The sequence below is a fragment of the Chiloscyllium plagiosum genome, unplaced genomic scaffold (genome assembly GCF_037043375.1).
Source record: "Chiloscyllium plagiosum isolate Xiang-an unplaced genomic scaffold, Cpla_swu_hap1 HiC_scaffold_11, whole genome shotgun sequence".
Lineage (NCBI taxonomy): Eukaryota > Metazoa > Chordata > Chondrichthyes > Orectolobiformes > Hemiscylliidae > Chiloscyllium > Chiloscyllium plagiosum.
Genome location: NW_028270149.1, coordinates 18,951,990 through 18,971,589, shown reverse-complemented (window position 1 = coordinate 18,971,589; position 19,600 = coordinate 18,951,990). Strand labels below are relative to the sequence as shown.

General features: G+C 42.7%; 1 protein-coding gene across 4 annotated transcripts in view; it reads left to right on the top strand.

The window, feature by feature from the left end:
• septin6 (septin 6) overlaps positions 1-19,600 on the top strand; it is an 82,527-nt gene that overhangs the window by 50,887 nt on the left and 12,040 nt on the right. For all 4 annotated transcript variants that reach the window (XM_043705086.2, XM_043705084.2, XM_043705087.2 and 1 more), the window contains exons 4-7: positions 524-710; positions 6,010-6,171; positions 16,197-16,293; positions 19,042-19,210. In XM_043705086.2, coding sequence (XP_043561021.1) covers positions 524-710; positions 6,010-6,171; positions 16,197-16,293; positions 19,042-19,210 — 615 coding nt within the window. The remainder of the gene's footprint in view (positions 1-523; positions 711-6,009; positions 6,172-16,196; positions 16,294-19,041; positions 19,211-19,600) is intronic.

Sequence of the window (19,600 nt, the reverse complement as noted above, 5' to 3'; positions counted from 1 at the left end):
ATCTGGATGGGATGATCTTCAGAGGGTCATGTGGATTTGTTAGTCCAAATGACCTTTTTCCACACTGTAGGGATTCAATGATAAGTTCCCTTGTCTTATCACCTAACATTTTGTTCAGAGTATGACAACATCCAGAGCAATCATGTGTTCCTTGCTCCAGGAAAGCAAGCCCAATTCCTCACCGGTAATTGAACTTCAATTGGCAGCCTGGAGCATGGACCATTTGGGAGTACCCAAGTTAAATTGTGCTCACCTCTGTCTCTGTCATGTGGGAGCCTGGAATGGAAACGGAATGCTGGATGTATGTTGCTGGCTTGTGCCAGTCCAACACTCTCTTGTTGACTGAGACATGACAGTGAGAGGAGCCAGCCCTGATGTAGCCTCCACTCTTCCTGGTACACCACTGTTTGTTGTCTTCCCATTTGGTCTTCCTTGTAAGTCAGCAGGAAATGTAATCGTTCCCTTTTTTGTGCTCTATCCAACTGAAAGATCAAATTAAAAGTTGTGACCTCTCATTCTGCAGCTACAAGTCTATCGTAGAGTTTATCGATGCTCAGTTTGAAGCCTACCTGCAGGAAGAGCTGAAGATCAAACGAACGCTGCACAACTACCACGACAGTCGGATCCATGTCTGCCTGTACTTCATCGCTCCCACTGGCCATTCTTTAAAGTCGCTCGATTTGGTGACCATGAAAAAATTGGACAGCAAGGTGAGGGGGAGCATCCTCATCACATTTGCAGATTAACATACCACAAACCTGTAATGACATAACCCCAGAATGTTTGCAGCTGTCGTGTCTGGACAGACCTTGTTTTTTGTTTTGAACAAAAGCATATCAATTCTCCATCCCTCTGGCACTAGCCCTGAGTCTAAGGAGGATTGTAAAACCCAAAGCCAGCAATTCCCACAATTACCACGTTTCCTCCCTTGTCAATCATTCTCATGATCAGAAACTAATAGTGCGATGGTATTTCCAATTCTTCGTATACCCTATGATCTTTTCAAACATCTCACTCTGCAAATATATTACTTGTCAGATATGAATAAAAATTCTGTCTGACTCTCTTGCCCCGATGCCTGGGTTTAACTCCTGTTCCCTTTGAATATTTTCCTTAGTAATAAACTGCCTGTCTTTCTCAAAGAGAACGAACAGCCCTCTCTCCTTAAGAACATCTCATAATTGTAACTTTCTGATGCTGTTGTTGCCATGCACAATCTTTCAGACCATGAGATTCCATGCAAATAGCAGGCTATAATTAGTGATGTTGGATCCAATGCACTTTACCAGAATGCCTGAGTCCTTAGCAAGTTAAACTCAGACTTGACTTTGCACTCTACACCACTCATCTCTCTTTCAGGGAGGCGGCGATAAAGAGGTAATGTCACTGGGCTATTAATGAGAATGCCAGGCGCATGTTCTGGGGTTATGGGTTCAAATTCCAACCACTTTAGATTGTGAAATTTGCATTTCATCATAGAATTCCTACAGTGCGGAAGCAGGCCATTCGGCCCATTTGAGTCCACACTGACCCTCCAAAGAACATCCCACCCAGATCCACCCCATTATCCTATCCCTGTAACCCAGCATTTCCTAAGGCTAATCTTAGCCTGCGCACCCCTGGACACTGTGGGCAATTTAGCATGGGCAATCAACCTAACCTGCTCCACTTTGGACTGTGGGAGGAAACTGAGGCACCCGGAGGAAACCCATGCAGACACTGGGAGAATGTGTGCAAATTGCATACAGACAGTTGCCCTCTGGTGGAATTGAACTCTAGTTCCTGGTGCTGTAAGGCAGCAGTTCTAATCACTGAGTCACTGTGTTGCACTTTTGATTTAAACATTTGACTTTGTTTAAAAAAGCTAATTTAAGAGCATATCTAGTGGTGATCATGTAAAAATCCATCTGGTTCACTAATGTTCTTTAGGGAAGGATATCTGACATCCTGGTCTGGCCAATGTGAAACTTCAGATCCACAGCAACATGGGTGACTTTTCACTGCCTTCTGAAATGAAGTTAAGCAATTAGGGGAAGGCAATAAATGCTGGCTTAGCCAGTGATGCTCAAATCCCATGAACCATTTTTTTTTAAACAAAAAAGCAACTTATACATTCGATCACTATACCTGAACTGACTCAAGGATATAATCATGACTGTTGCACCGGGGTATAACCCTGCTTAAGTGACACGAAGGTAACAATTCTAACAAAGGCATTGACTACTGTTCAAACTGAGCAACTGGGACACTGGAGGTGCTGTATTCCCTTTCCTGTGCCATATCCAAAAAGATCAGTTGACTGACTTGCTCCTGTTCATTTGGGGAGTGGTAGTTATTAAGTAATGATGGCAGAGATCTTGGGAGAACTTTATTTGGGGTCTGTTGCCTATCGTGAAATCGGCTCCAAGGCGAGAATAAATAAGTAATGAAAAATTTGCAGAGATGATTCCAGTGCCTCGTGGTTGATCAGTCATGTTATTTAGAAAATGTTTGAAGTCCTACTTGTGCTTCCTGTTTGCTGCACTTTGTTCGTTGAGCTGATAGTCCATAATCTACATTCCAGATGGACATGAAAACAATAACAATTTGATTGATATCCTAATTTCTCTCTCCTTCACTCTTGAGGTTATTTTGCCTTTCCAAAGAATGTGAGTGGCCGTTATGTGAAAGATCGCAAGCTGATTAACCAGAATGTTTGTTTGGAATGTGGGAATGAAAGCCAATTAAAGCTGGCATGTACTGTCAACTTTAAACTCTTAACCTCATTATTTTGCATTGAATCTGCTGTTCTGAATCCCACTTTGTTTTTTTTGCCAAAGTTAAATGTTTGTGTTTTTGAGATGAAGGAAAGGGAATAGAATACTTTGGGTAACTCTAAGTCATAGTCACACAGGGAATGCAGGTTAGACCACTTAGGGCTATGGGTCTGGTGTCCCACCTGATGAAGGGCTTTTGCCTGAAATGTCGATTTTCCTGCTCCTCAGATGCTGCCTGACCTGCTGTGCTTTTCCAGCATCACTCTAATCTAGACTCTGGTTTCCAGCATCTGCAGTCCTTGTTTTTACCTGTCCCATCTCTTTGACCAGTATCTCCTGTAAGTGTAGGATTGCAGGATCATTCCAACAGTTCCAATTTTTCCTTTACACTCACTGTCAGCACTAAGCATGTCCTCCAATACATAGGATTGTATCTACCTCCTATTTTAAGATGTGTTCGACATTGCTTCCAATATTAGCTCGCTTTTTCTGGTTCCTTGGAATGAAATTGTTATCTGGTTTGTGCGGGGTTGTAGGCTTTGAGCCCAACAAGATGGGTTTGACTGTATGTGAAACAGTTTCTCTCACTGTTGTAGGAGACAATTCTACCTAAAGAACTAAAACTGGAAGTTTTTTGCAAATCACTTTATCTAAATGACATCATGCTGTATCTTAATGACTGGGCTGTCAAAAAATTGGCAAAGGAGAGGGCAAATGTTGGGTACCATATTGGACTCTCTGCCTGCTACTGGGATTACCATTTCCCATTGGCATTGAAGCAAGAGCAGGCTGCCCACCTCTTTTACCAACCACCTAGACCTGGGGGCTTACCTTGAAGGGGATGCAGCAGAGACCGCATGTCTAATTCATTCGGAGCTGAAAATGTGTTGCTGGAAAAGCGCAGCAGGTCAGGCAGCATCCAGGGAACAGGAGAATCGACGTTTCGGGCATCCTGTTCCCTGGATGCTGCCTGACCTGCGCTTTTCCAGCAACACATTTTCAGCTCTGATCTCCAGCATCTGCAGACCTCACTTTCTCCTCAAATAATTCATTCAGCGGTCAATACTATCTCAGACATGAACAATTTCACTTTGGAGCATCATAAATGTCACTCTAGTGACCTGGTTGTTTTTACCTTCTGCTGAGATAACAGAAGAGAGAGTTTGACCTGTTTGAGGAATGCAAGCCTCTATCAAACATTTAATACCTTCTCTCAGAACATTTTTTTTTTTTTTGCTAATTTTATTTAATCTGCCCACTGTAATCATTAACTGATAAGTTATCAATGGAGCTCCAGGGTAACTCTACAGCATCATTCATAGGTGGACAGGGCATGTGTGAAATGTATGACGCACAAACTGGCTATTTGACTCGACTCAAGTAAAAAAGGAACAGCACTCTGAAAACTTGTGATTTCAAATAAACCCGTTGGACTATAATCTGGTGTCATGTGACTTCTCAGCTTGTCAACCCCATTCCAACACCAGCACTTCCACATCACAACTGATCTATGCCAGTGTTTGTGCTCTGTATGGTCCTCCAGCTCCTCACTCTCATCAGCATATCATAATATTCTTAACCCCTTGGCTAACGTCCCCTTAAATGCACCTTAATTTTCTAAATTCCTCTTAAATATTTTTTAGGGTCGTGAGTCGCATATTCTCAGCACTCTTTAGTCCAGAGGTTTCTCTTTATATTCTGCATTTATGAGTGAATTCTTATAACCCATTGTTTTGGATTGTCTGACGAGTGAAGACATCTGTCCTGCCAGACTGTTCATTCTTGTAGAGACCTTTTAGATTGATGTCACTTCTCAGCCGTGTTTTTCTGAAGCCCTTGTCTGTTCACATTTTGCAATGCTTGTATCCTCAGTCCTCCCAACATTAGACTCTGTCTGCAGACAATTACATTCCTATTCTCCCGTTCTGCCTCATCCAGAACTAAGTCTTAAGATGCTTCTTTATTGCGTTAGGAATAAAGAAGCATTCAACTATTCCCACACTTAATTTGAGGTGGAAAGACCAGAATAATGCAGAATTCCCTCTTCTCTTTTTTCTACTGCCCGGCCTAAAATGTAACTTAAGAGTTCTATCATTAAGTGACCTACCAACGCTTGCCCTCATTGCTCAGTCCTTTGAGTACAATATAGGAGTTGGGAGATCATGTTGAGGTTGTATCAGATATTGATGTTCTGGAGTACAGTGTTCAGTTCTGGTTACCCTGTTAGAGGAAGGATAGTATTAAGCTGGAGTGGGTTCAGAAGAGATTTACCAAGATGTTGCCGGTTAAGGAAGGTTTGGGTTATAAAGAAAGGCTGGGATTTCTTTCACTGTAGCGAAGGATGTTGAGAGACTACCTTTATTGGAGTTTATGAAATAATGAGAGGTATTGATAAAGTTAATGATAGTCTTGAAATCCCCCGTCCTAGGGAAGTGGTGACTAAGGGACACATTTTTAAGGTTAGAGGAGAGAGATTTTTTTTTAAAAAAAAGACAGGAGGGGGAAATTTGTTTACACGGGTAGTTTGCTTGTGGAATGAACTTCCTGAGAAAGTGGTGGATGTGGGTTCAGTTACAACATCTAAAAGCTATTTGGATAAGGACATGAATAGGAAATGTTTGAAGGGATATGGGCCAGGAGCAGGCAGGTGAGACTAGTTTAGTTTGGGATTATGATCAGCATGGACTGGTTGGACCGAAGCATCTGTTTCCATGATGTATGACTCTTAGGACTCTATTTCCATAGATTCTGGATTAGAACAGGATGATCCTTAATGGAAAGCAAAATGCAAGGGTTACTGGAAATCTGCAATAAAACAAAGTGCTGAAAAATATTCAGTGGCTCTGACAGCATCTGTGGAGAGGGGAGCAGAGTTTTAAATCCAGTGACTCTTCGAAACCAAAGACGAATCATACTGGACTCGAAACATTACCTTTGTTTCTGTCTCCACAATGCCTGCTGAGTTTCTCCAGCACTTTGTTTTTTTTTAACTCCAGGTGACCCTGGTATTTCATTGTGGTGATAGATTCTTTTCTGACTGCTGACCTCACGCTCCTTCTTTCTCTCATCTCCTGACAAATTGTAACTGGGGAGGTTCAGCTCCCTGTCTGTAACAAACTGCCATGGAAACATATACCTCTAACTCCTCTTTTCATTTGCAGTACTTTTTACTTTGTGTATATATGACCTGAAAGGGTTGCATCGTGTAAACCTGTAAACTGTGTAAACCCATCCTTTCCACTGTGTTCTTCAGGTCAATATCATCCCAATCATTGCTAAAGCCGATTCCATCTCCAAGAATGAACTCCAGAAATTCAAGATCAAGATAATGAGTGAGTTGGTGAGCAATGGAGTGCAGATTTACCAGTTCCCAACAGATGATGAGACAGTAGCAGAGATCAACGGAACAATGAATGTGAGTTTTCTGGAGTTTTATTTTAATTTCAGACAGAACCAGAAATTGTCATCTGCCAAATTAATGCATCGTGATCTGTCTATAAGTGAACATAAGTGAACATAGCACATATTCTGGCTCATAGGAAGAGGGTGGCAGAATAGAAGTTGCCATTGAAGTGAAAATTTGGCAAGGGGCATATAAACTGGCATGTACCCAATCTAGTGCACTGTACATCATTTGACAAATTGGTAAAATGTTAGCATGCTAACTGCGTGAAGAAGTGATTTTGCTGCCAATATCTTGTGGAAGAGTTGTTTAAGACCGAAACTGGGCAGAATTCCGAACATGTATCATAAACGCTGTGAACTGTTGATTGTTACGCTGCAGGCTTTCAATTTGTTTTAACTTGGGGTGTCAGAAATCATGACGAAGTTGAACAGAGTGCAGATTTAGTGATATGAAATTTCAGTTAGGTTTTTAGCATGGGGCACATTCCCTGTCCTGGTAGACATGGAGCCATGCAGATTTTCAAGACCCAAAAGCAAATGCTGCAGATACTGGAAAAGTGAAATTCAGTGAAACATGGGAAATCTGCTAATACTCAGCAAACCAGGCAGCATCTGTGGAGGAAGAAACAGAAATTAATTTTTCAGTCTGATGAATTTTAATCAAGAACCACTATCCACAAATGCTACCATGAATTGCTGAGCATTTTTGGCATATTCTAAATTTGCAGCACAATTGATGCCACTTTTCGAAATATCATATTTACCAACTTTATTGATTTGAAAGTCGCACCTTGCTACTCTGGGAGTTGAACTCTCAACCTCTGGGTTTCTTGTTTAAGCTTACAATACCACCCATTAAATTACTTGTGCCATTCAGTTATTCATTTATTCACTGCTCATTATTTTTGAGTCTATACAATCTGTCAGTTGTTTTACAATTTTGCAATATGGTAGTCATAAGTTGCACACATTGTGTATTAACAGCTTCCCCTCATGTTTACTATTGTTTTGAGTTGCTGGGCATTCTAATTTAGCTGTGGCCATCAACAGCAGCAGAATTGTACCCCAGCGCAATCTGCAACCTCATGGCCTGGCATATCCCCCACTCAACTATTAACGTCAAGCCAGGGGATCAACCCTGGTTCAATGGAGAGGATGTCAGGAGCGGCACCAGTCATACTTACAAATAGGTGTCAACCTGGTGAAGCTAGACAAACAAGACTACATCCTTGCCAAATAGCAAGTGATAGACAGAGCTAAGCAGTCCCACAGTTGGAGGATCGGATCTAAGCTCTGAAGTCCTGCCACATCCAGTCGTGAATAATGGTGGACAGTTAGATAACTCACTGGAACAGGAGGCTCCACAAATATCCTCCTCCTTAGTGGTGAAAAAGCCCAGCCATCAGTGCAGAGGACAAAGCTGAAGCATTTGCACAATCTTCAGCTGGAAGTGCCGAGTGGATGATATATCTCTGTCTCCAGTGGTCCTCAGAATCGTAGATACCAGTCTTCAACCAATTCAGTTTACTCCGCATGATATCAACTGTTGGATGCACTGGATGCTACAAAGGCTATGAGCCCTGGCAACATCCTGGCAATAGTACTGAAGACTTGTGCTCAAGAACTTGCCACTCACCTACCAAGCTCTTCCAGTACAGTTACAACGTGGGCAATTTTCCATATTGTCAGATGAATGCCAAAGTATGTCCTATATATAAAAAAGCAGGACAAATCAAACCTGGCCAATTATCCCCATATCGGTCTTCTACCGTAAAGTGATGGAAGGTGTCATCAGCAGTGCTATCAAACACCACCTGCTGAGTGACACCCAGCTTGAGTTCCACTAGAGCCACTCGGCTCCTGACCTCCTAATAGCTTTGGTTCAAGCATGGACAAAACGGCTGAATTCCACAGGTGAGGTGAGAGTGACAGCCCTTGACATCAAGGCTGCGTTTGACTGAGGGTGGTATCAAGGAACCCTGGTAAAACTAGATTCAGTGGATATCAGGGAGCAAACATGTGCTAGCTGGAATCATACCTGGCACATAGGAAGATGTTAGTTTTTGGAGATCAGTCATTCAAATCCAGGACATTTCTGCAGGAGTTCCTCATTGCAATATCCTGTGCTGTCTTCAGCTGCTTCATCAATGACCTCTGTTCATCATAAGATCAGAAATGGAGATGTTCATGGATGATTATGCAATACTGTTCACAACTCTTCAGACAATGAAGCAGTCCATGATCAAATGCAACAAGATCTGGACAATATCTAGGCTTGTATTGACCAGTGACAAGTAAGATTTGCATTGCACAATTGCCCGGCAATGACCATCTCTAATAATAAACCACCACCCCTTGATATTCAGTGGTGTTAGCATCACTGAGTTCCCCATTCGCAACATCCTGGGGGCTGCCGTTGACCAGAAAATCAATTAGACTTTCAACATAAATACAGTGGCTAAAAGAGCAGGTCAAAGGCTAGGAATACTGTGGTGAGTAACTCCCCATCTGCCTCCCTAAAGCCCGTCCATCATCTACAAGGCATAGGTCAGGGGTGTCCACTTGCCTGGGTGAATGCAGCTCCAACAACGCTCAAGAAGCTTGACACCATCCAGGACAAAGTAGCCCATTTGATTTACGGCACAACCGCTCCCTGTACCACTGAAGCTCCGTACCGGCAGTGTGTACTAACAAAATTCACCAAAGATCAAAGTTTGGGAGAAGATTTGTAGCTCGGGTGCTCGTTGTTGCGGTTCTGTTCGCCGAGCTGGAAATTTTTGTTGCAAACGTTTCGTCCCCTGTCTAGGTGACATCCTCAGTGCTTGGGAGCCTCCTGTGAAGCGCTTCTGTGGTGTTTCCTCCGGCATTTATAGTGGCTTGTCCCTGCCGCTTCCGGTTGTCAGTTTCAGCTGTCCGCTGTAGTGGTTGGTATATTGGGTCCAGGTCGATGTATTTGTTGATGGAGTTTGTGGATGAGTGCCATGCTTCTAGGAATTCCCTGGCTCTGTTTGGCATGCCCTACAATGGTAGTGTTGTCCCAGTCGAATTCATGTTGCTTGTCGTCTGCGTGTGTGGCTACTAAGGATAGCTGATCGTGTCGTTTCGTGGCTAGTTGATGTTCATGGATGCGGATCGTTAGCTGGCTTCCTGTTTGTCCTGTATAGTGTTTTGTGCAGTCCTTGCATGGGATTTTGTACACTACATTAGTTTTGCTCATGCTGGGTATCAGGTCCTTCGTTCTGGTGAGTTGTTGTCTAAGGGTGGCTGTTGGTTTGTGTGCTGTTATAAGTCCTAGTGGTCGCAGTAGTCTGGCTGTCAGTTCTGAAATGCTCCTGATGTATGGTAGTGTGGCTAGTCCTTTGGGTTGCGGCATGTCCTCGTTCCGTTGTCTTTCTCTTAGGCATCTGTTGATGAAATTGCGCGGGTATCCGTTTTTGGCGAATACCTTGTACAGGTGTTCCTCTTCCTCTTTTTGCAGTTCTGGTGTGCTGCAGTGTGTTGTGGCCCTTTTGAATAGTGTCTTGATGCAACTTCGTTTGTGTGTGTTGGGGTGGTTGCTTTCATAGTTCAGGACTTGGTCTGTGTGTGTGGCTTTCCTGTATACCTTTGTGGTGAATTCTCCGTTCGGTGTTCTCTGTACCATCACATCTAGGAATGGGAGTTGGTTATCCTTTTCTTCTTCTTCTCTCGTGAATCGGATTCCTGTGAGTGTGGCGTTGATGATCCGATGTGTTTTCTCTATTTCTGTGTTTTTAATGATTACAAAGGTGTCATCAACATATCTGACCGAGTTTGTGGTAAGACTGTTTGTTCGAACCTTTGCATTACTGCTTCTGCTATGAGTCCAGAGATCAGTGAGCCCATGGGTGTTCCATTATAGGGCAAGCCAAACAAAGAACGCCAGGGAATTCCTAGAAGCATGGCACTCATCCACAAACTCCATCAACAAACACATTGACCTGGACCCAATATACCGGCCACTACAGCAGACAGCTGAAACTGACAACCGGAAGCGGCAGGGACAGGCCACTATAAATGCCAGAGGAAACACCACAGAAGCGCTTCACAGGAGGCTCCCAAGCACTGAGGATGTCACCTAGACAGGGGACGAAACGTTTGCAACAAAAATTTCCAGCTCAGCGAACAGAACCACAACATTCACCAAAGATCTTTAGACAGTGCCTTCCAAACCCACTTCCAAATGGACAGACAACAGCAGCATATACATGACTGTGCCAGGACCTGCAAATTCCTCTCCAAGCCACTCTGCATCCTCACTGAGAAATATTGATGCCCATTCATTGTCACTAGGTCAAAATCCTAGAATTCTCTTCCTAAGGCCATTATGGGTCAACCTACTTGGACTGCAGGGGTTCAAGAAGGCAGCTAACCACCATCACCTCAAGGGCAACAAGGGACATGCTATAAATTCTGGTTCAGACAGTGACACTCACATCCCGTGGATAAATAAAACAAAATTACACTGAGGTCTATACTTCAGGTTACATTTAAAAACACAGACTAAGACCAGGGGTTGGGCAAGTAACTTGTTCTACTGCCAAATTATTGCTCTGACATTTTTTTCTTGCAAGCCATTATTGCTGTTGTCTTTTTAATCTCTGACTTTTCTTCATCACTGTCCTTTATTCCACACAGTGGACTGTATCTGTGACCTTTTGGGGCTGCATGACCAGATTCTTGACAGTGTGAATATTTTTTCTCCCTGGAGCTTTGTCCTTTCACCTACAGTTTAATTATTCACGTACCTTGTGCAAAAGCTAAAGTCCAGCAACTTGTGACTCCCCCAACATTATGAAACTTACACAGTTGGCAGATTTCTGATTTGTTTCATAAACACTTTGTAGTTTGTTTGTGTTTGCAAAGTTCACTCTTAATTAATAACTAAAAATGTTGATAGAAACATAGGAGAAACCTCGCAGGTCTGGCAAAACTTCTGAAGAAGAATCCTATCAGACTCAAAACTGTAACTCTGTTTCTGTCTCCACTGCTGCCAGACTACTGCGTTTCTCTTGCATTTTCTGTGTTTCAGATTTTTAGCATCGCAATATCCTGCTTTTATTTTGAGGAGAAAATGCAGATTTTGTTGGCTAGTTTTGAACAGGAAGTTACTGCTAAAATGATATTCTACAGTAAACTCTCCCCTTTGGAATAGATTAGATTACGTACAGTGTGGAAACAGGCTCTTCGGCCCAACAAGTCCACACCGACCCTCTGAAGAGCAACCCACCCAGACCCATTCCTCTATACATAACACTACAGGCAATTTAGCACGGCCAATTCACCTGACCTGCACATTTTTGGACTGTGGGAGGAAACCGGAGGAAACCCACGCAGACACTGGAAAACATGCAAACTCCACACTGACAGTTGCCTGAGGCAGGAATTGAACCCGGGTCTCTGGCGCTGTGAGGCAGCAGTGCTAGCTACCGTGCCGCTCAATGTAAATAAGTGTGAAGTCATCCATTTTGATTGGGGTAACAGTAAAAATAATTATTACTTGAATGGTTAAAAAGTTGCAGCATGCTGCTGTGCAGAGGGATCTGGGTATCCTTGAGCATGAATCACAGAAGGTTGATCTGTAGATACAACAAGTAATTAAGGTGGCAAATGGAATTTTGTCCTTCATTGCTAAAGGGATTGCATTTAAAAGCAGAGAGGTTATGTTGTAGCTGGACAAGGTGCTGGTGAGGCCACACCTGGAGTACTGTGTGTAGTTTTGGTCTCCTTTTCTTGAAAAAGAATGTACTGGCACTAAAGGGGGCGCAGAGGACGTTCATTAGGTTGATTCTGGAGTCGACGGGGTTGGTTTATGAGGAGAGACTGAGTACATTGGGATTATATTCATTGGAAGTCAGAAGAATTAGGGGGTATCTTATAGAAACATCTCAAATTATGAAGGGAATAGATAAGGTAGAAGTAGAGAGGATGTTTCCACTGGTAGGTGAAGCTAGGACAAGAGGGCATAGCCTCAAGATTAAAGGGAGCAGATTTAGGGCTGAATTGAGAAGCAACTTCTTCACCCAGCGGGCTGTGAATCTATGGAATTCCTTGCCCAGTGAAATAGTTGACGCTACTTCAGTAAATGTCTTTAAGGGAGATTTTTTTTAACAACAAACGAATTAAGGATCCAGTGAGAGGGTGGGTAAGTGGATCTAAGTCCACGCAAAGATCAGCCATGATCTAATTGAATGGCGGAGCTTGAAGGGCCGAATGGCCTACTCCTGCTCCTAGTTCCTATGTTCTTAAACCATTGGGCTTTCTGGGTCCAGTTCTTCTGTGAGTTAACTTCCTGAACAGAACTTAATAGCTAATAGCATTTAGCCTGCCAAGGCTGTTAGTGAACATAGTGGTATATAGTAACATTGAAAGAAGTTGCTAACTGGCAAAGGGTAAGGTGGCCATAATCCTACCAGATCACATAGCTGCATTCTCCTTAGAGAGAGAGACCACTGGTAGTGGTTTAACCGAAGGGTCACCCTGCCTCAAGTGAGGGGAGAGGTTGAGAAAGTTATCCTTGGTAACTTCAGCTGCTGTGGGAATTGAACCCGTGCTGTTGGCATCACTCTGCATCACAAACTAACCATCAAGCCAACTGAGCTAACCGACTCCCTGTTTTGGCACAAAGGAGTGGAAATCACTCTTGTCAACAATTGGATGAATGCTTATTATTAGGTACCACTGCCTGCTATTTGTATAACCTGCTATCCAAAAGGAATACTCAGTTGTTAATTGAACCAGGCTGGCTGAGATGCCAGCCTGCAGTCATCTCATCCAGTTCAGGGGCTTGTACATTGGGCATGGTGATGGATAAAAGTAAATATGAGGTCATTGTAAAAACCTCAGGGGAGTGAGCCATGAAGCAATAATAACCCTGGCACTAAGAACAGGGAGAACCATAAATCAATAGCTCAGCGATTTTCTGGATGCCTCAATTCTGTGTATTTCAGGGACCTTCTGCCTGAGGTAAATCTGCTGGTTGCACCTCATTGTTAACACATTGGTGGTTGTGCACCTGCTCGAGTTATGCAGTATGCCGATTGTGTGTTTTGCTCTAGGCCTTTGCAGTTTGAACTGCAATATTAATTTGCCTGCTTTGCATTTCTCCAGCCCACCCTCCCCAGGCAATGTGTGTCTGTTAACCTTCCAATCTGATATTAGGAGAATGTAATAGTTGCAACTTATAACAGACTCCAATTGTTGTACATGATGTTTTTTTTTTGTTTCTCTTTCCTGCTTTTTCTGTCTCTTTCCTCTCTTCCCCTTCAACTCACCTGTTTCTCCCTCTTCATCTCAGGATCTGTCTGGAATTTTGCCACCATAGACTTTTTATATTCTGTTTGACATCTCCCATCTTCATTGATGGTAAAGCCTTCTTGATGCACGTTATGATTATTGGGAGAGGAAATTCTTGAATGGTAAAGATGTAATAAGGAAGTCCAAATCTGCTGCCATTTTAATTCCGTGCTTGTGCCTGCTGTGTTTACTTTATGTTTATGAGCACTGACATTTCATTGGAGCATGAAGGAACACAGCTGTTCCTCGTCTCAAAGCGCAATGCAACGCTGTGGTCCCTACCGTGCCTGCAAAATCAGTCAAATGTGCCCTCGAGTGACAAAATTGATGTGTGTCTGATGTTTGAGCTGGGCTCTAACCTCACAAATAGGGTGAATGTGTTCACTATGATACCACATTAGCAATGTAAAAATAACACGCTGTACAAACTAGGTGCCACTGCTATTGTTTAATTTCAAATTGTGTATAATTTAGCTGCATGCTGCAATTGCAAGGAGTTTGTGCTTTGAAGCCCTTAACATTGCAAAACGTTTAATGCATCTAAGATGTAACAACTGAAAATTGCTACTTTGTGATTATCCCACTCTGATAATTCCTTCATGCTTAGTAACCATAAACCTTTAAAACTGGCTGAGCAAGTTGTGAAAGCTGTTTGTTCTTTTAATTCTTTCATGGGGTGCGGGCATTGTTGGCAGAACCTGCATTTGTTGCCCATCCCCTATTTGTCCTTGAGTATGTGGTGAGCTGCATAGGATCATTCATTTTAGAAGCAGAAGTAAACAGTACAAATACAAGAAAGTTATTATTTTTCTTTATAAATAGTTGATATGGCCTCTGTTGAAATATTGTCAATTTCTGGGCAACACAAAATTGGGAAAATACCGTAGGAGTCTTTACCAAAATCAGACAAGCAATGAGGAACATCAGTTATATGGAGCGATTACACATTTGGAATTGCTGTCTTTTAAGGGCAAAAGGTCATTGTGAACATATCCATTAAATCTCCCAGTGATGAGTGATTTCAGTGGAGTAGGAGAGAAGAAGCTTGCATTGGCAGGTGAGTCAGTAACCATGGTGAGATGAGAATTCTTTAATTCTGCAGCGTATGATCTGGAAGGCACTGTCTGAAAGTGAGGGTGAAACAGATTCAGAAATAACTTTTAAAAGGAACTGGTTGCATACTAAAAGGTGAAAAATTGCAGGACTTTGAGGAAAGAATGGGGCAGTGGAACTAATTGGATAACTCTCCTTTCGGCTTATATTATTTAATATCAAGGCCTATATGCTACGATTGAGATGGGAGGAGCACACAGTTTTTCTCTAGCCCCCCTGCTCCACAGGTCACAATGTCAATTCAGTTGTTTTACTCAGTCCTGATATAATCAGTCACATCTACTCTCTTCATTAGACATAGAATATTCAGATCCTTTTGACCAGGCTTCTTTGATTAAACACACTTTTGTTTTATTATAAAACAAAACTTATTCCACAAAGAAAAAGATTGCATTTTCATGTGAAAATACAGTATACGCACCTCATAATTGGGTGAATGTGTTCCTTACAATATCACATCAGCAATGTAAAAATAATACTGTACAAACTGGGTGCTGTGACTACAGCATAAGGCCTCTGTTATTGTTTAATTTCAGATTGTATAATTTAGCTGTATACTGCAATCGCATGTTAAAGGGGAAAATTAATTTATCTCTGCAGAGATTTACTTTGGGGACAAAACACTTTTGGCCATTAATGATTAATTCTTGAAGGAAACCAAAAAGACATTATGTTGAATGTTCCAATAGCCATCAGTCTGGTGCTCTGCCATATGTGGGCACGACACTAGACATGTAGTTATCTCTAGGTGAACGTCCCCAAAACAATATAAAGAAATCCTCCAGGCACTCTTCGACAGGACAGTCAGGTTTCACAATAAGGCTGCATCAGGAAGGTAGAGTTGAGCTGAGCAATCTGTTGTTCAGACCTTTTTTTAAAAACAAGTACACTTGTGGGGCGTGGACATCACTGGCTGAGCCATCATTTATTGCATGTACTTGGTCACCCTGGGGAAGGTGGTGTTGAGCTGTCTTTTTGAACCACTCCAGTCCATCTACTGTGGATAGATTCACAATGCTGTAAGGGAGGGAATTACTAGATGTTGACCCAATGACACTGGAAAAAAAAAGCTGTGTATTACTAAGTCTCTATGGTGAGTGGCTTGGAGAGGAACTTGCAGGTGGTCATATTCCATGTATTTCTTGCCCATGTCCTTTTAGATGGAAGTGGCCCTCGATAGGAAGGTTCTGCCTGAGGGTCTCTGATGAATTTCTGTCTGTATCATGTAGATAGTACACACTGCTTGCTGCTGCTACGCATTAATGGTGGAAAGAATGCACGTTCCCCGAACTGAAAATGTCCACTCTCCGAAAAACACCAGAGTAGCCATTAAAACCCAGTGAGGTGACCTCCAGCATTTAGCTGGAGCCATGTGATTTCCTGGAACTGCCCTTTTAAATAGTGTCCCAATGTGTCCTTTCATTGATCTTTTCAAAATGAAACTGGGGTATCTTCACCCAATTTGAAATGAATCAACTTTTCTCTGCAATCTTTCAAAACTTAAGTCTTCAAAAATATTAACTATGAAGCCTTTATAGAATAATGTACAACACAGATTCTATTGTTACCAGTACAGTTAACATACTGTTATTAAATTGTATATTTCAGGCACACTTGCCATTTGCTGTAGTTGGAAGCACAGAGGAAATAAAGATTGGGAACAAGATGATGAAGGCGCGCCAGTACCCATGGGGCACTGTGCAGGGTAAGCTGGTTTTATGGCATGCGGCCGGATTATGGCCAGCATTTAACACGTCTCTACAATGTTGCTCAAGTTTGATCAATTGCTTTAGTCTTTTTGCTATTAGCCTGTAATAAATATTGTTAGTTTTCCTAAAATGTCCAGCACAATACAGTGCAATCAAAATCCCCATTCAAAACCAAGAACCACGTGAGCCCTCCTTCCCATTCTATTTATTGTCTTCCCTATCTCTGATAAAAGGAGAGCATTTTCTGATTTCTGGCTCTAAAACTACTGTTTTTATAACAGATACTGGGAAGTTATTACACAAGATCCTGCCATATGCAGAACTTTTACTTTCAGATCCACCCACATCATCTTTGTTAATGTTATGAAAGTTATTTTACTGGTTATTTCTCCAGCTGCACTAAGATTCATGTAGTGCCTCTGAGTGTTGTTTGTATTCTGAATGTGAGATTAAAAGATTTTGGTGGTGTTCTCTCATGAGTGCCCCAAATGGATCACAGAGGATTCCAACCCCTCCGCAATGCTTGGCATGCTGTCCTGGCAAACTCTTTAGTTGTTCACTAATCAGTGTAAGTAAGTGCTGAGTAAGCTGACCTCAATCTGGCTGTAAAAGTACAGCAATTGTTCTCTTGTGTTCAGGCTAATTGTCCAGCATTTCTGCTCCAGATGGTTATCTGCAGCTCTTGTTGAAAGCACCGTCGTGAGAATATTGAATAAGTGCACGGCCAGGCTGTACTCCGACTTCCCACTCACTCTGTAGGCTTGCTCGTGAAAAGTGAAGGCTTGGTTTAGATTCTGCAAAGGCACCCACTGTCCAAATCTTGTCAAAGAGGCTGGAACTTTTTTTTTTTTGAAAAAAGGGGGAGACTTTGAGGGAGAATGGATGGACATGTGGGCAGCACGGTGGCACAGTGGTTAGTACTGCTGCCTCACAGTGCCAGAGACCCGGGTTCAATTCCCGCCTCAGGCAACTGACTGTGTGGAGTTTGCACGTTCTCCCCGTTTCTGCGTGGGTTTCCTCCGGGTGCTTCGGTTTCCTCCCACAGTCCAAAGATGTGCAGGTCAGGTGAATTGGCCATGCTAAATTGCCCGTAGTGTTAGGTAAGGGGTAAATGTAGGGGTATGGGTGGGTTACGCTTCAGCGGGTCGGTGTGAACTTGTTGGGCCAAAGGGCCTGTTTCCACACTGTAATGTAATCTAATCTAATCTAGTTTTTCAGTGTGTTTGATAGTGGCCTGTTCTCATTGGGTTGCAGACTGGTTTCCGAAAGAAATCAGAACACCCCATAAGAACTAGGAGCAGGAGGAGGCAATTCAGTCCTTTGAGTCTGCTTTTTTTTGATACAATGATACAAGGCTCAACTCCACTTTCTTGCCCATTCTCCATAATCCTTCAACCAATTACTCATCAAAAATCTCTCCACTTCCTCAAATTTACTCAACATTCCAGCTGACACCATACACTGGGGTATTGAATTCCACAACTCTTTCAAAACTCTTTTGAGAGAAGTAATTTCTTTACATATATTTTAAATCTGTCTGCCTCATCCTAAATCTGTGTACTCTCATTCTACGTTGACACACAAGAGAAAACATCATTTCTGCGTCTGCTTTGTCACTCCTCTTTTAGCATCTTATGTACCTCAATTAGATCTCATCTCATTCACCTAAACTGCTCAACCTCTCTTCACAAAACAGGCCTCCTCTGAACTGCCTGCAGTGCATTTACATCCCTCCCTTAGTGGTTGTAATGGCCTAATGGTAATATCGCTAGACTGTTAATCCAGAGATCCAGGTAGTGTTCTGTGGACCTGGGTTTGAATCCCACAATGGCAGATGATGGATTTTGAATTCAATAAAAATATGGAATTAAGAGTTTAATGGTGAGTGTGAAACCATTGCTGATTGTCAGGAAAAACCCATCTGGTTAACTGGTGTCCTTTGAGGGAAGGAAAGTACCATCCTTAACTGGTCTGGTCTACGTGTGACTCCAGATCCACTGCAATGTGCCCTTTGGGCAATGATGGATGGGCAGTAAATGCTAGCCTGTCCAACATTGCCCTCACCCTGTGAATGTATAAACAAAAAATAAAGGGATCAAAATTGTAGGCAGTACCTCTGGTGTGGTCTCTCTAATGCCTTGTACAGTTGCAGCAATATGTCCCTACTTTTATATTCTCTTTCTTTAGCAATAAATGCCAGAATTCCATTTGTCTTCCTTCTTTGCCTGCTGTACCTGTTTTAGTTTCCTGATGGGGAGAGCATATGAAAGTGAAGCAAGAACCTCTTTTAAAAATCGCCATTGGCGTGAGCTGAGATATGCCACCCATTAGTAAGTGTCATCTGAGCAGGGTTTCAAGCCTGCTTTTCCAGTAAAAGTCAGTCAGTTGTTCTGCTTCTGGTGGTTTTGCTTTGATTTTAGTTCCCCTTTTTCTTTGTTCGCCCTACATATGACTTCAACGAGAAGTACAGGCCTGAGGGTGTGGTTATGGTTGAGTGACATTGCAAAGGTACCATCTGAGGCACACCCCACTTCAGCCCAGTTGCAGTCCACGCTGTCCAGTGAACATGAGGCACTACAGTAATGCAGTTACCTGAATTAATCGGCATGTGACACTACTTGGTTGCTGTTTTGGGATCGCTCCATGGGAAATTGTATCTAATGTTTGTTTCTTTTAAACAATTTAATGTGTTCTGTCTTGGTTTTGTTTTCTGTGAAATTCTGAAACCCTAAATCACATTGCAGTGGAAAATGAAAACCATTGCGACTTTGTAAAACTACGAGAGATGCTAATCCGAGTCAATATGGAAGATCTTCGAGAACAGACGCATACTCGTCACTATGAGCTGTACCGGCGCTGCAAGCTGGAGGAGATGGGATTCAAGGACACGGATCCTGATAATAAACCCTTCAGGTAGAGTACACAGCCATGAATCATAGAATCCTGACTGTGCGGAAGCAGACCATTCAACCCATTGAGTTCACACCAACCCTCCAAAAAGAATCCCACCCAGACCCACACGCCCATTCCCAGAACCCTGTATTTCACATGATTAATCCACCTAGCCTGCACATCCCTCGACACAGTGGGAACATTAGTGTGGCCAATCCACCTAACCTGCACATCTTTGGACTGTGAAAGGAAACCAGAGTATCTGGAGAAAACTCTCTCAGACATGGGAAGAAAGGCAAGTGTTTGTGTGCAGTTTGCACAGACGGTGAAATCGAGCCTGGGTCCCTGGCACTGTGAGGCAGCATTGCTAACCACTGAATGACTGTGCTACCTTTCATAGAATCCCTGCAG